This window comes from Saccopteryx leptura, chromosome 4 (genome assembly GCF_036850995.1).
Source record: "Saccopteryx leptura isolate mSacLep1 chromosome 4, mSacLep1_pri_phased_curated, whole genome shotgun sequence".
In the NCBI taxonomy this organism is placed as follows: Eukaryota; Metazoa; Chordata; class Mammalia; order Chiroptera; family Emballonuridae; genus Saccopteryx; species Saccopteryx leptura.
Window position 1 is genome coordinate 125,920,168 of NC_089506.1, and position 15,669 is coordinate 125,935,836.

The window sequence follows — 15,669 nt, forward strand, 5'->3', positions numbered from 1 at the left end:
GGCTCTGCTCTGAGTGTCAGTACGGTGGAGGGCCAGGCAGATGGGCATGTTGGGGTGGAGACAGCCAGTAAACAAGTGAGCAGGCATGAAAGGCCTGTCTCAGTGCAGATGAGGCTCTGGGGAAACACCCACTGGCCGGTGTGCTCAAGAGGCTGGGCTGGGGGCAACTTGGTGTGCAGGGGAGCCTGACTGCCACAGAATGATTTATGGGGTCCTGATGGGTTTGAAGGATGGGGTTGGAAAGCTTGACCAGTCACTAGTCAGAAATGCCCCAAGGGTGTCTGCTTCAAGGCCCTTTGTGTCCAGCTAGACATATGTGAGCAGGTAGGAGTAGACAGGAACAGGCAATGCAAGAAGGGGTAGGCAGGTCAGTGGGTGTTGTTTCTGAGCTGGTGCAGATCTGGTTATTGTCAGTGAGGGAGCTTGACCAGATGACCTCCACAGTGCCCCCCACATGAAATCTCTATCATGCACGAGTGGGTCTGTGCTTGTCAGTATGTGGGTGCCCATGAGGTAGATGTGTCACCTACACAAAGGCAAATCAGCACTCACACAGGAGGGCTGGTAGGATCCCATACACGCCTCCTCCCGCCCTCTTACAAGCAAGTTCCGCCAAAGGGTTTAGATGCTGGTAGAGTGAGCCCGGCACTAACAGTGTAGAACGCTCATCTCAGACTTTCGCTGAATCTGCGCTTCCCCCGTCTGGGGCCATCCCCTCACCTTCACACCACCCCAGGTACCAAGGTGACTACAGGGGACTGGGAGCACGAGAAAAAAGAGGATAGGGAGACGGACAGTGCAACTCAGGACAGGCCGGTAGCAGTGGCCTGAAAGAGACAGGGAGTCCACGCATCGGTGCGCTCGCGTCCTGCACAGCCTTCTTCCTCTCCCGGCCGTCGGTCCCCCGAGGTGGTGCAAGGGCAGCGGGCCGGGACCTGAGGTCGTGCGCGGACAATTGAGCAAGGGCTCAGGCCCCTGCTGCAGCGCCGGGGTCGCAGCTAGGACAGGGGGCGGAGCCTGGAATCAATGGGACGGGGGCGGGGCCCGGGCGTGCCCGGAAGTGCACGCCAGACCTGCTCCCGGACCCGCCCCGCGACCGCGTGGTTGTGCGTTCCGGCTGTTGCGCATAAAGTTGTTTGAAGGTGAGCCACCTCTGGCGGGTCACGTGAGCGGAACATGGCGGCCCCAGGAGGCGGCGGTGGCTCTGCGGTATCGGTGCTGGCCCCGAACGGGCGGCGCCACACGGTGAAGGTGACGCCGAGCACCGTGCTTCTGCAGGTGCGGCTGCGGGAGGCTGGCGGGGGCTGCGGCTGCGGGCCGGGGCGCTGCGCCGGTCGGCTCCTGCGGTTGGCTCGGGGGGGGGGGGCTCGGGGCGGGGCCTCGGCGGAGCCCGAGGCGGCCAATGAGCGGCCTTCTGGCGAGGCGGGTCTTCCCACTTCCGGGATTGTGTCTTGCCTCCGGGGTCCCTGCGTGGCGGAGGGCGGGCTGGGAGTCGGCTTGGCACTTACGCCACCCCCACCGAGTCCGTGGCCGGCTCGAACCTGCTTCCAGGGTCCCCGGCCGGAGTCCCCATCCCGGTGCGTCCTCTGGCCGATGTCCGCAGTGGTTGGGTGTGCCGGTCTTTGCGCTTGCAAATTAACTTGCTGAGTCACTCTGCACTTTCACTGGGGCAGGTGGTTGAGCCCGAATCCATTATATTAAAAAAGTTGATTGGGCTTTGCTGTTTCGGGGACAGTGCTCACAATAGAGTCTACGTGAAGGACACAGAAACGCGGCTCCCGGGACCCGCTTGAGCTCGCAGTGTGGAGTTGGCTCTCAGGGAAGAGGGTGAAACCCTGCAGGCGCGGAGCCCAAGTTTGGACTTTTCTCTGTGAATGGGAGTGGGGTCTGGAGTGTGTGTAAGAAGATGTATGTGGTGATGGTATGTTGGGGATTGGCCTGGAGGCTATCCAGCAGAACTGGGGTGACAAGTCAGGCTCAGTGGGGGTGGGGACAGTGAACAGGATTTGTGGATGAGGCATGTGGAGTTGTTGAGGTCCATCATGTGGCCTTACTAGCCTTTGTTCTACAGAGCCAACCAGCCCTCTGAGAGATGGACTCTTGTTAGCTGCCTCAGTGCCACTGTGCCTGGCAGCCCAGCAACCAGCCCAGCCATAGTGGCTCACACATCCTCTCATTTCATCTCTAGGTTCTGGAGGACACGTGCCAGCGGCAGGACTTCAACCCCAGCGAATATGATCTGAAGTGAGTTTGCTCTGGCCAGGCTTCTAAGTCCATCCGTGCACCTCCCCCAGGGCCCTGCCTAGGGGCTTAAACCTATAGAAGTTTGTCTTCTCACAGTTAAATGCCACAAGCCCCAGTCAAGCTGTTGAATTGCTGAATTCTCTAGAGCAGGGATAGTCAACCTTTTTATACCTACTGCCCACTTTTGTATCTCTGTTAGCAGTAAAATTTTCTAACCGCCCACTGGTTCCACAGTAATGGTGATTTATAAAGTAGGGAAGTAACTTTACTTTATAAAATTTATAAAGCAGAGTTACAGCAAGTTAAAGCATATAATAATAATTACTTACCAAGTACTTTATGTCAGATTTTCGCTAAGTTTGGCAGAATAAATCTTTTTTTTTGAATTGTTTAATTTTATTTTTTTACAGAGACAGAGAGTAAGTCAGAGAGAGGGATAGACAGGGACAGACAGACAGGAATGGAGAGAGATGAGAAGCATCAATCATTAGTTTTTCATTGCGCGTTGCAACACCCTAGTTGTTCATTGATTGCTTTCTCATATGTGCCTTGACCGTGGGCCTTCAGCAGACCGAGTAACCCCTTGCTGGAGCCAGTGACCTTGGGTTCAAGTTGGTGGGCTTTTTTTCCTCAAACCAGATGAGCCCATGCTCAAGCTGGCGACCTCGGGGTCTCGAACCTGGGTCCTCTGCATCCCAGTCTGACGCTCTATCCACTGCGCCATCGCCTGGTCAGGCGACAGAATAAATCTTTATAAAACAACTTACTATAGTTAAAGCTATCTTTTTATTTATACTTTGGTTGCTCCGCTACTGTTCACCATGAAAGCTGGAACGCCCACTAGTGGGCGGTAGGGACCAGGTTGACTACCACTACTTTAGAGGTTTAGTGGAGGACACTTCCTGCTTGTTCTAGTGTCTAGTGGGCCCAGCATCCCTTGGCTTGTAGCCACTCATCCCAAACTCTACCTCCTCCTCATATAGCCTTCTCCATGTGTGTTCTCTGTTCTCTCCTCTCTCTTACAAGGACTGGTCTTGATTCAGGATGATGTCATCAATTAAATCTTAAAAGTCACTGTTTCTGAATAAGGTCACAGTCATGAGTTCTGGGGGTTAGGATATAAGTATATATATATTTAAGGGCCACCATTCAGCTCATTGCACAGGGTTTTCATACATTTGGTTGTGTAAGTTCCTGGTGGAGTTCTTAGGGCAAGAGGAAGTGGTCATGGAGAAATGGTGAGAAACCTGCACTCTGGCTGGAACCTGGCAGCCTCACAGCCCCTGGAGCTACTTGCATGGGTCTCTTCCTATAGGCATTTTCCCTATAGAGAGGGCAGACACAGATTCTCAAGGGTTTAAAATAAAGAAAGAATTGGAACTTCGCATTGGTGGGTGGGGTCTTCTGTCCCACAGGAGGAGCTTTTCACCCTAGTGGCATGTCTTCACAGTATGACTATCCTCACGTTGGGTACAGAAAAACTTGTAGTGTGGGAACCTGCTTTCTTGGGCCTTGCCTGTGCTATGTCTTGCACGGAGCTTTTTGTAGAGGCAATTTTAAGTAGAGATGCCCTTATGTCACCCCAGCTCCTTGCCTCCTGTCTGACCCCTAGGAATCTCAGGGCCCATGTTCCATGCTAGGTCATCCTCTGGCTTCCTGTTACAGGGTATACCTTGTCCTCCCTCCACCTATCTGAATCCTTGGCTGGTTTTTGGTTGTAGCCATCAGAATATTGGGTCTCTTGCAGCCTTATCCATCTTTCTCCCGTCTCTCTGCTGACTGTGTACAGCTAACTCTTGAAGAGCATGGGTCCACTTACACATGGATGTTTTTCAGTAAATGCCTGTGCTGTTTTTTTTTCATGGTTGAGAGTCCGCAGATGTGGAGAGCCTGCTGCATTGATCTGTGCCACTTCATAAAAGGGACTTGAGCATCTGTGGGGGTCCTGGAACCAATCCCTATCAGATAAAGACAGGAAACTGTAGTGAAGTGTTTGGGGAGTCAAAATTTATATGTGAGATTTTTGACCAGGCACTTCTAGCCCCTTTGTTGTTCAAGGGTCAACTGTAATTTGTTTAGAAAGTGCTGCCACTGCCAGGGAAGGCAGCCTCATGTGTGTTTGCATGCCTGCGCCACCTTCCCCTCTTCTTCAGGTGCCCAGCCCTCCTGCCATAGATCTGCCATCCTGCTTTGCACTTGGCATTGACATTGTTGTGTGAGTTCCTGGCCACATATCAAAACTGCCTCTTTCTCACTCTTCTGACTGCCTGTGCCTTATAAACAGTTCATGTTCAGAAAACCATGTTTACAGCAGTGTGCTGGCCTGCATGACACCAGGTGACGACTCTGTATTCAAATCTCCAATGGTCTCTTGGTAGCACCATAGTTTTTCCTAAACTTCCATCAAAAATAGAGCTCAAATCTGACTTTTGAGCAGCATAATTCCCTTTTTCACTCCTCTTGTGATTCACTTTCTGTGTCCTTCATAGGCAAGGCTACACTGTGGTGGTGGTCTTACAGACACCTGCACACAGCATTTCTCAGACCTAGTTCTCTGTAAGGTAAATGGTGGTGGTTCTCTTGGGGGTTCTGGGAGAAAAGGGGTTTAGGTGGAGAGGGACCATGGTCAGGAAGACTCCAGGGTCACCTGGCCCAACCCTCCCTGCCCATAGGTGAGGCATTGTTTGGATCTCTGAGTCCTGACCTCTCTCCTATCTCTCTTCATCTCAGGAGCAGCAGTCTGACTCCTTTGTTGGTCCACAACCAGCATGTGATCCAAGCTGGACATCAGGTCCCAGTTTTGCCTTTGGGTGACTAGGCTACCTGTTGGTTTTTCTCACCTGAGTTTCTTGTTGTGAAGCAGGCTGAGCATGACCCTGGCCTGGCCTTCTGGGAGTGCAGGCTGCCCATAAAGACCTGTCGCCGAAAGTAAGTAAATTTAAAAAAACAACCCATAGGTCTCAGGAAGGCCCAGGGATTCTTGCCCTTCTTTCCTGCCCTCACATGTTACCTGTCCTGACTCATCTGACCTCATCTTCCCAGTTTTTTTTGTTTTTTTTTTGAGAAACTACTGGTTTGGACCCAGGATCTCTGGGCACAGGGATCAGAGGAATGCTGTAGGCCACCCTATTGTCTGAAGGCCCATGCTGGCCTTTTTCTGATTGGTTGGGAGACTCAAAGCTGCCAGATCCCTGTGAAGCGGCTAATATGTGCAGGACATGGGCAGAGAGACTGAGGGTCTGCTCTGGGTCGAGGACCTAGCTTTGTAAACTGGGTATGGCAGTTTCAGCCCACATTCCCAGATCCCAGCTGCGTGGCAGCCTGTTACACTGAGGGTTTCAGGACAGTCGTTCTATGGTTCTCTGGGACCTATGCCTCCTGTCATGGGGGTTGTGGCTGGGTTGTGTGCCTCTTGGTAGCTGGAAGCAGGAGTGATGGGAGCTCGTCCCTTTGGAAGAGTGAATGTGATGGCTAGACTGCTTCTGGGGTGCAGCTCTGGTCGGTTAGTTTTCTCTCCTCCTGTGTACAGACCTGTGTCTGCTCACTAGTTCTTTCCCTTGCAAGATCTGCTATAGTCAGGGACTCACTTCTGTCTTTAGGCCGTATCCCCATTTTTGTAGCCGGAGGGGCATTGGCCGGGGATGCTGCAGACAGCACTAGAAAGGCTGCGTTAGGACCCAAGAGGCAGCTATAGGCTGTGGTCTGTGTTGCAGGTTTCAGAGGAACGTGCTTGACCTCTCTCTGCAGTGGAGGTTCGCCAACCTGCCCAATAATGCCAAGCTGGAGATGGTGCCTGCATCCCGTAGCCGCAAGGGGACTGGGAACATGGTAGGTATCCAAGGCAAGGAGGTGGTACCGCTGCTCTTGCCCCTTTCATGTAGGCTACAGACTGTAGGGTGCTGCACCGGCTGGGCTGCTGGGGGCTGGACGGTGTATCCCACACCCTAATTGCCTTCTCTGGGTCGGGAGAGCTACTTTCTACTTTGGTGATTGGAATGAGACTTCATTCTTGAGGCTGAGGTTATTGTTGGGGGTTAATTGTGCTGCATCCATCTCAGTGTGTGAGCAGCATTTGCCCAGCCTGATGGTTCTGGCCATAAAGTTGTCACGAGTGTGGGAGCCTGCAGAGCTTGGTAAGGCCTTGAGTATAGACTCTGTTTGGGAGGAACCCCAGGCTGCTCTGACCAACCTTGCTGGGACATAGCCTGTCTTCCATCCTCAGCCCCAGCCTTCCAGCAGATCACAGAACGAGGCTCCAGAGACCAAGGGAGACCAGCGCAGAGAGCCACCCTCTCTGCTCTGCCAGTCCTTACTCAAGTGATTCCTGTTGAGCCAACCGCGAGGGAGGTGATACGCGTTTAACTGAGGGACAAGGAGGCTTGGGCCCTGGGGCGCTGGTCAGCTCTCTAGAGTTGAGGGACTGACCCTAACACGCCTTTTTCCATTACAACCACGGTTCTCAAATTTTTGTGTAGAAGGAACCCTGACCTTGAGAGGAGGGTGGAATTGGGAGACATAGTTCACACAGGGCAGCTCCCCTTTGTTTTAGGGTTTTTGTTTTTTTGTTTTTTTTGAGAAACAAAACCCAAGTTTATTTGTTCATTTCTTGCATTTGAAATACTCCTCGATGACATCCTTTGCCTGAGATTCTTTGCCATAGTCCTTATCCACCACACAACTGCAACCAGCCACTTTACGGGGTTTTCCCTTTCTGTCGATTTTACAGAGGCCTACCCATTCCCCTAGTTTCTTGTTGTCAATCTTAATTAGGTTGAGCTGGTGCTCAGCACAAAGGGCCTCTACCAACTCGACATGCATAGGCTCATCACAGTTGGATGATCCCATAGGCTCATCACAAAGGTGGGCTTGGCGCTTGTCTAAGGCTTTGGCAGCTTCACGAATTCTGCGGGTTAGGCCATCGTGGATGAGGGCGGTCTTCAGCACCGCTTGTAAAGCAGTATAAACGTCCATTACACCTCCAGCAGCAATGCCTTCCTCACCATGGTGGTGGGTTATGGGTGGAGCCGAATCTTGAAAGCACCCAAGCGTCCGCCTCCGCACAGCTCCGTGGCAGCAGGGAAAGAGCTGTTTTAGGTTTTAATGTAAATGTGTACTTGTAGGAGAGGCCCTTGACCCAAGTAACAGGCCTCACCACGACTTAGTGAAAGATGGGCCGAGCCATCGCGAGTGGGCCAGCAGAGTGCTCTGGTCGGACACTTGCCTCTGGGGTCAGCATGCTAGTGTGTCGTCACTTGGCAGAGGGACCAGAAAGGAATTTTTCCCCTTTTGGGTTATAGACTTGTGTCCCAAGTCTACGTGTATAGTATTAGGGGCATAATTATTACAAATGGACTTACAGCAGCAATGGGCTTATTAATGAAAAAATGTTTATAGCCTGACCAGGCGGTGGCGCAGTGGATAGAGCGTCAGACTGGGATGCGGAGGACCCAGGTTCGAGACCCCGAGGTCGCCAGCTTGAGCGTGGGCTCATCTGGTTTGAGCAAAAGCTCACCAACTTGGACCCAAGGTTGCTGGCTTGAGCAAGGGTTACTTGGTCTGCTGAAGGACCACGGTCAAGGCACATATGAGATAGCAATCAATGAACAGCTAAGGTGTCGCAACAAAAAACTGATGATTGATGCTTCTCATCTCTCTTCGTTCCCGTCTGTCTGTCCCTATCTATCCCTCTCTCTATAAATAAAAATAAACTTAGTATTTAAAAAAAAATGTTTATAAAACACAACGTATTAGTTTTTTATGGCTGTATAACAAAGTGTCCCAAACCTAGCTTCTTGAAACACAACATTCAAATGTGTGCAGAAGGGACAGCCCTGTCTTGCAGCGGTCTGTCCCCCATGCACCTCCAAGACCCTGGGAGCACTCCTGCCCCTGCCAGGTCATACCTGGGCCCAGGGTGGAGCACTGCTCCCCGCACCTCAGCCTCTCTGTCTTGCTCCTCAGGTTCGCATCGCTCTGCAGCTGGATGATGGTTCCAGGTTGCAGGACATTTTCTGTTCAGGCCAGACGCTCTGGGAGCTTCTCAGCCATTTTGCACAGACAAGGTGAGTGTTGGGGAGTGGCTTCCAGCTGTGCCTGCCACTGCATGGTGACGCTGTGGTTCTGGTGCAGGATTGGTCTGAGAGTAGGGGCTGCCTGTTTGTTGTCCATGCCTGGCAGGTGCTGGTTGCCAGCAGTGCATCTTTCTGACTGGCTTTCCTGGTGTGACTGTTTGGCATTTCTCCTTGCACCTTGTGGGGGACCTGAAAGGCTCTTGAGCTGTGAGGGAAGTGGATGCTAGGCGTGACCAGTGGTGTCACAGTAAAAAGAGCCTTGACCTGGGATGCTGAGGACCCAGATTCAATACCCTGAGGTAACAGGCTTGAGTGCAGGCTCACCAGCTTGAGTGTGGTGTTGCGGGCCCTGCAGGATCATCGACATGATCCCAGAGGTTGCTGGCTTGAGCCCAAGGTTGCTGGCTTGAGCCCAAGGTTGCTGGCTTGGCTTAAGATCCCCAGTCAAGGCATGTATGAAAGGAAAACAGTGAACAGCCAAAGTGACATAACTATGAGTTGATGCTTTTCATCTTGCTCCTCTCCCTCTCTATCTCCCTTCCTGTCTCTTTTTTTTTTTAATTTCTGAAAAAAAAGAAAGAAATGGCAGGAGAGTGGGGATAGCTCTTGGAGGAAAGTGAGTGACTGCAAGAGGAAGTGACTAGGGAGTGTTTATAAAGTACAAGGCTCCACACCCCATAGGTTGGACAACCATGTGAATGTTTGTCATTAACACAGGAGTGTTGTGCCCAAAGTCCCCTGCTTCCTTTCTTTTTTTCTTTTTTTTTTACAGGGACAGAGAGTGAGTCAGAGAGAGGGTTAGACAGGGACAGATAGACAGGAACAGAGAGAGATGAGAAGCATCAATCATTAGTTTTTCATTGCGCGTTGCAACACCTTAGTTGTTCATTGATTGCTTTCTCATATGTGCCTTGACCGTGGGCCTTCAGCAGACCGAGTAACCCCTTGTCGGAGCCAGCGACCTTGGGTTCAAGCTGGTGGGCTTTTGCTCAAACCAGATGAGCCCATGCTCAAGCTGGCGACCTCGGGGTCTCGAACCTGGGTCCTCTGCATCCCAGTCCGACGCTCTTTCCACTGTGCCACCGCCTGGTCAGGCTCTTTTTTTCTTATAAATAGGTCATATACCTCCCTAGAAAGTCCCTCAGTATGGTTTCTGTAGCCATGCAGGCGGATTGTGTGGGGGCTGCTTAGCTGTGTACCCAGTCACCAGTTCTGTCTTTCACTCCACAGACAGGGTCTGTGTGTACCCCAGTTCCTCCCTGGGGAATAAATCCTGGAGGCAGAATTGCTGGCCCAGCAGTGAGGGGCAATCCCAAAGTTTCAGTTACAGAAATTCCAAGCCCAGCCTTTCTTTGGAATTTGCTATTTGGTAGAGTTCACTAACTGTGAGGCATGTTCCCATGAGGATGAGCAGGTGACATCAGCCCCATAGTGATGGCCAGGTGCCCGATTGGCTGGTGGTACTTTGTTGGGGCCAGGCAAGAGCTGGTCAGCTGCCTGCCGCTGCAGGGACCCCACTGGTGGGGGGGCACAGGGGGCTAGCTTTTCTTTCTTGGTATTTGGGGAAGAAGTGAGCATCCCAGAGCAAGTGGTGTGCAGATCTTGGTGTGAGTCATTGCAGGCAAGCAGGACACCCGGGTCCACTGTTGCTCAGGGTGAATCCTTTGCATAGGGCTCAGGGTGGGTGAATGGTGGTCTAGCCCTGACCCCTGCATTTGGGCAACTGATTGGCCACTTGACATACCACGTGAGCCACATGTGCAGGCTTTAGAGGTAGTTAAGAATTTTCTAGGCCCTGGCAGGCAGCTCAGCAGTAGAGCGTCGGCCTGGCGTGTGGAAGTCCCGGGTTAGATTCCTGGCCAGGGCACACAGGAGAAGTGCCCATCTACTTCTCTACCTTTCCCCCTCTCCTTTCTCTCTCTCTCTCTCTCTCTCTCTCTCTATCTCTCTCTTTCTCTTCCCCTCCCTCAGCCAAGGCTCCATTGGAGCAAGTTGGCCCTGGCCCTGAGGATGGCTCCATTGGCCTCTGCCTCAGGGGCTAGAATGGCTGCGGTTGCAACAGAGCAACACCCCAGATGGGCAGAGCCTCACCCCCTGGTGGGCATGCCGGGTGGATCCAGGTTGGGGGCATGCAGGAGTCTGTCTCTCTGCCTCCTCGCTTCTCACTTAAGAAAAATACAAACAAAACAAAAAAAGAATTTTCTAATAGCTACATCTAAGGAGAGTAAAAACATGGGCAATTTATTTTAGGAATTTGATCGACTCAATATATCCAAAATATTACTCTGTGAACATATACATAAACAGGAAAGATGAGATATTCTGCATTTTTTGTGGTAGTTTTTGAAATCTGCATTCATCTTATCTAGAGGAGGCCCCACCTTGTAGGTTGCCATACATGAGCTCAGTGCCCATGTAGAGCTGGCAGCCACTTCAGATGGCATTGGCCTGGACCTGGACTGGCCAGTCCTCTCCTTCTCGGGTGTTTACTGCAGGGAGGGCCACCAGGCAAGGGACTCTGGACAAGCAACCGCAGGCTGCATTGTCTCTGAAGCCCTAGGCCCCCTGCTCTCAGCCCAAATCCACAGCCAAGCCCATGCTTAATCTCACCACTATTCATCCACTGAGTAAAATCAGGGATTCGAGTGTCCCTGGGAAGGGTAGCCCATGCTCATTCTCCTCCTGGGATCACACTGAGGTGGGTTTGTGTGCCCATCTAGGGCCTTGTAAGAGGCCAGAGGTATAGGTGACAGGGTGTCCACTCAGAGTTCCTCTTCTTTCCTTGGGAAGACCAGAGGCCACTTTCTGTCTGAAACTGTCCCCAATCTGTTTGCCTTGGAGGAGGAAGCTGGCTCTGCAGGCCTCGACTTCTTTGCTCCCTTAACGTTATCTCATCTTCTCTTTATGGATGGGCTGCTGTGTGGTGGTGGGTGAGTCACCTGGCCCCTTGGGATGTGGCCTCACCTGAGGTGGGCCTCTCTGTGGCAGCAGGAGTCCCTCTTGAACCTGAAGTCACAGCTTTGGGTTTGGGTTGGTTCTTGGTCAGACCCAAATAAGTGACAGGATCAGAAGGGGCTCCAGATACTGGTTTGCCCCCAGATGGCCCGAGTGAACAATGGCCCACACTCATGGGGACAACATGCTTTGTGGTGAGTGAAGAACCATCAGCAGCAGCTCTGCCCTGCCTGGCCTTCCCTGTTGCCCCCACCTGACCAGGGAGTACATCTGCTGGCTGTAGACAGAGCAAGACCATGCTTGTCCTCGCCAGCCATTGTTCCACCAGGCTGGGTGGGTATCTGGGGAGTGGGGGCAGGTAGGCTCCCACAGAAGCTCCTACAGAAGCTTCTCATGATGCCTGGGGCTCTGTCTGGGTCCAGGGCACAGGGCTCCTTAAGAGGCCCAGCTCAGCCCCCTTGGAGACATTTGGGACTTCAGTGAGGGTACGTGAGGAGTGGCTCCTTGATGAGCTGGAATGTCCCCTGGGTCCACTGTACTGAGCTGGAGTTCTGCTAATTGGCCAGGAAGGTCTGGAAGTGATTGCGGCCTCCCCTCCCCTCGCGTGTTTACAGGCTCTCCCTCAGATCTACTAGGAATCTGATCCCTCTAGAGGAGCCGCACATCAAAGCCAGGCTGGTGTTTGATGTCCAAAGGCCTCTGAGGGCAGGAGGCAAGCAAGGGCAGGAGGCAAGTGAATCTTTGCCCTGTTTGTGATTTGTGGTCCTGCTGGCATTGGGTCCCTGGGGAAGGATTGCAGTGGGGTGTCACTCTGGCACTTTGAGGTCTTGTACTTCCCTGAGACCTGGGGTCCCAGGTCCTTTCGGGAGTGCCCTGACCTGCTGTTGCTCTAGTTGAAGCTATCAGCCCAGATCTCTCACTTCCTATGGGGACCTCCAGAGGTCATGAGGCTAGTAGTGCCAGGGCCCCAGCAGGAGTAAGACCACACCTCTCCCTGGGGCCCCACAATTGGCTCTGGATTGTGGGTCTCAGCCCTGTACAACATATGTAAGCAAAAGTTAAAAGCAAATGAGAAACAGCAGAACCCACGCGAGAATATCGCAGAGACCTGTCAGGTTCTCAGGAAGCCCAGTGCACACTGTATTATAGTCAGCCAGGGGTGTTGTGCTTCTGGTCTCCAGCTTTGTCCATGTCCACGCGTCCCAACCACATCCACATGGGCATTTGAGCCATGAAGACATGAGACAGGGCAGCGCTTCGTGGCCTGAGGCCACCCCCAGCCTCCTGTTCTATGGGCCCAGCCCCTGGGACTCGCCTCTGGAGGAGAAGGACTGGTTGATGATTGTATGTAAGGAAATGAAGGAGTAAACTACCCCTGTGGTTGCAGGACTTGGCCCATTTGCAGCTGGTAACCTGGTGGTTGGTGTGAGCCTGAGTAGTGCAAGTTGGTGTTGGGCATTGTGCAGTGCGTGCATTTGCACAAATATATGTGTGAGTCTGCATGTATATGTGCTCGTATGTGTGTGCAGGTATGCACCTGCACACTCACCATCCTTTGAGCTCATCCAGCTGTGCTCTGGGGGGCTGCTCTGCCCCATCTTGGGGTCCAGTTTACGAGAGGAGAGGATGTCGGTGGCTGGTATGGTGGGGATAGATAGATGCCCGCTGCCTTCTTATTGGATAACATGGCTTCCAGGGTAAGAAGTAGGACCATCTGGCTCTTGGTGACCTGGGTGACAGCGTGGAGGGCTGTAGAGGTGGGGCACTGGCTGTGTTTGCTGTTTCCCAGACAACAGAAAAGTCTGTGGTGCATCTGTGGTTTTTCCTGCCCATTTGCCCCACATGGCCCCTATGTCCAGCCTATGTGTGACTCAGTGCTGAGGTGCTCAGACGGCCTGGCTGCACCAGCATCTTGAGCCCTGCATGGACTTTGGTTTTGCTTTTCTTGTTTATTGGTGACAGTGATTTTAGGGGCGCTCGAGAACCCTCTCTGTGGCCCTGTCCTGTTTGACCATGTAGGCATCTGGACACGGTTTACAAGGAGGTACCAGCAGCACCCTCCCCAGGTCACAGCTCTTCAGGTCTCCCAGCCTGGGTGCAGGTAGCAGGCGCAGTCCCAACATGAGGCTTCTAGGGAAGACTTTAGCCCCATTTGTCCTAGGGTTGCCCGTGGGGTCTGGTGGGAGGGGACGACACTTGGGGTATTTATGGCCTCCAGGGTCTGGGCCTCTGTCCTCAGTCACTTAGTGGATCAAACCCTGAGCTGCTCCTGACACTTCTAGCCTCATGGAGGATGGCTTCATTTAAAAGCCCAGATATCTTATTTATCTCTCTCTCACACAAGCGCGCGTGCGCACACACACACACACACACACACACACGGGCTCTCATTGCTGACCCTGGGCAGAGGTGACAGTGACCTGAGGCTCATTCCCCCTTCTCTGTGTCCTCCCTGCATTTCATGGCTGGAGGCCGGAGGCCGGTAGGAGACTCCCAGGCTGTGTGCTGATGGCCATGGAAAAGGCCTCTGTGGTGACTGTGTGGTACTTGGGGTGCCTTCCTGAGAGCATGGTGTCCCGCACACCAGCGACTGGCCTGTGATGTCCTTTCCTTTCCTGCAGGGCATGTCTGGAGCAACTGTGGGAGGCCAGCCCAGTCTGCGTGTACATGAGGGATGAGGTAGGCACTGTGGCCCCACCCGCCTGGCCTGGGCCCACTGCCTGCTCCCGTCACTACGCCAGCCTAGCCCGTTTTCCATTCTGGAAAACTCACTCTCCCTCTACCCGCCTTCAAAGCAGTGAGTGGGGAGGGATGCTCTGAAAGCATGATGTGTTTCATGGAAAAAAGCAGAACTCTGGCTCTGCTGGAACTAACCACGGCTGCCGGCTGCTCCCAGAACCTCCCTCAACGCCCTGTTTGTCTTCTCAGCTTCTCTCAAAGCCCAAGAGTCACAAAAGTGGTTTCATTTTAATAAATATTTGCTTTGCTCTGTTTTGATCTTTTTCAAAACTGAGTGCAGCATGGTGTAGGCCCAGCCTGGCAGAGGCCTTGCCTGTCCCCGCCTGCCTGCCTGTGATGGGGACCCTCCTGGCACTTGGTCCCCTACCTCACAGGGGCTTTTTGTTTTGACCCTGGCCCAGTGCCCTTTCCTGGCCTGGGTTGGCCACTGTCCCCAAGGGGCCCCGGGAAGCCTTGGTATAGGTGAAACATGCCCACCAGGGCTGTGAGTGGAAGGGACTGGAGGGAACATATCCTCCCATAGAGGACACAGACACCTGGGCCTGAATGAGGGCCATTATGGTCAGTGCAGCCATCAGAAGGCTGGTCAGTTGGCCAGATGCAGCTAACCTACACCTGAGCCCTGCCTGTTCAGGCCTCGGATGGGTCAGGTCTAGCAGACAGATCCAGATCTGGGAACAGGTGCTCAGGTGTAGGTTAGGCTTCAGGAAGCGGGACTAAGACCTCAGGAACCAGCTGTGTGAACCTCTGGTGTCAGTGCTCAGGCTGGGTGCGGTGGGGTAGGTGGGTTTGGCTGGTAGGCAGGGCCTGTGTTGCCTTCTCATGGATCAGTACGAGGCCTTGGCCCAGGCAAGGCGGGAGAGCTTTGTTAGTAAGGGGTCAGCAGATGTCCTGGGCACTCCTGTCCTATTTCCTTTTCACAGGTGACTGGCAGAGCCGCCTTGCAGAGCACAACGCTGCAGTCCCTAGGCCTCACTGGGGGCAGCGCCATCATCAGGTGGGAGCCTCTGAGTCTTGTTTTGTAAAAGACTTTGGGTCTCAAAGGAAAAGAACAGGAAGTGTGGGATAGTGAAGGACATGTGGCCTTAGGGTCTTGCTCCTTGACCTGAGGTCACTGCTGGGGTCCTCCCACCTGTGGGGCTGGTGGGCGATTTTGAGATACATGTGTGGAGTTTCACTCTCCTTTGGGCCCCTCAGGTTTGCCATGAGACGATGCGACTCCACTGTCAAGCAGGAGCCTGGGGTCTCCTGGAGCAAAAGTCCAGGAATCCCAACCTCCTCCCTTTCGGCTGAGCAGGCAGCTGGTAGCCCTCTGCTTCCCTTGGATTCTGCAGGGCTCAGTCGGGGCGATGTGAGCCGTCAGGACGAAGCGGGCTCCTCAGAGGCTGGCTGTGTGGATGGCCTGGGCTCAAAGCCAGCAGATGCCTGGGCAAACCAGATCTCAAAGGAGCCCACACCTGGCCCCTTTGTGCCTTTCTCTGGAGGGGGCCAGCGCCTGGGGGGCCCCTGCGGGTCTGTGAGGTGTCAGATACCACTGGCAGCCAAATTGCCCAAGTCCTTCTCCAGCCCCGGAGGCCCCTCCAAGCCGAAGAAGTTGAGGCCTGGCCAGAAACCCCTTCCAGAACCAGAGCCAGAGCCAGAGCCGGTAAGTGGTGAGCTG

At 53.4% G+C, this 15,669-nt stretch overlaps 3 protein-coding genes across 13 annotated transcripts in view; 1 reads left to right on the forward strand and 2 right to left on the reverse strand.

The window, feature by feature from the left end:
* Positions 1-1,124: 1,124 nt before the first annotated feature.
* The window catches only part of ASPSCR1 (ASPSCR1 tether for SLC2A4, UBX domain containing), a 31,595-nt gene continuing 17,050 nt past the window's right edge, over positions 1,125-15,669 (forward strand). For 3 of the 11 annotated variants that reach the window (XM_066381587.1, XM_066381588.1, XM_066381598.1), the window contains exons 1-7: positions 1,125-1,278; positions 2,189-2,244; positions 5,958-6,072; positions 8,206-8,306; positions 13,892-13,949; positions 14,933-15,006; positions 15,207-15,654. In XM_066381587.1, the coding sequence (XP_066237684.1) occupies positions 1,177-1,278; positions 2,189-2,244; positions 5,958-6,072; positions 8,206-8,306; positions 13,892-13,949; positions 14,933-15,006; positions 15,207-15,654 (954 nt within the window). In that variant the 5' untranslated portion in view covers positions 1,125-1,176. Of the gene's footprint in view, positions 1,279-1,433; positions 1,578-1,656; positions 1,922-2,188; positions 2,245-5,104; positions 5,173-5,957; positions 6,073-8,205; positions 8,307-13,891; positions 13,950-14,932; positions 15,007-15,206; positions 15,655-15,669 lie in introns of those variants that run through there. The other 8 variants (XM_066381595.1, XM_066381597.1, XM_066381594.1 and 5 more) reach the window with 8 other exon arrangements.
* CENPX (centromere protein X) overlaps positions 5,641-15,669 on the reverse strand; it is a 33,050-nt gene continuing 23,021 nt past the window's right edge. The window contains exon 5 of the mRNA XM_066381605.1: positions 5,641-5,650. The gene's annotated coding sequence lies outside the window, so the exon portion shown is untranslated. The remainder of the gene's footprint in view (positions 5,651-15,669) is intronic.
* On the reverse strand, positions 6,784-7,306 carry LOC136404452 (small ribosomal subunit protein eS12-like). Its single transcript, XM_066383757.1, has one exon. The coding sequence runs from the start codon at positions 7,213-7,215 to the stop codon at positions 6,844-6,846; it is 372 nt and encodes a 123-aa protein (XP_066239854.1). The 5' UTR covers positions 7,216-7,306; the 3' UTR covers positions 6,784-6,843.

What these genes read in the sequence shown, in the direction of transcription:
- LOC136404452 (XM_066383757.1), bottom strand. Translation starts at nt 7,215, where the DNA reads ATGGACGTTTATACTGCTTTACAAGCGGTGCTGAAGACCGCCCTCATC.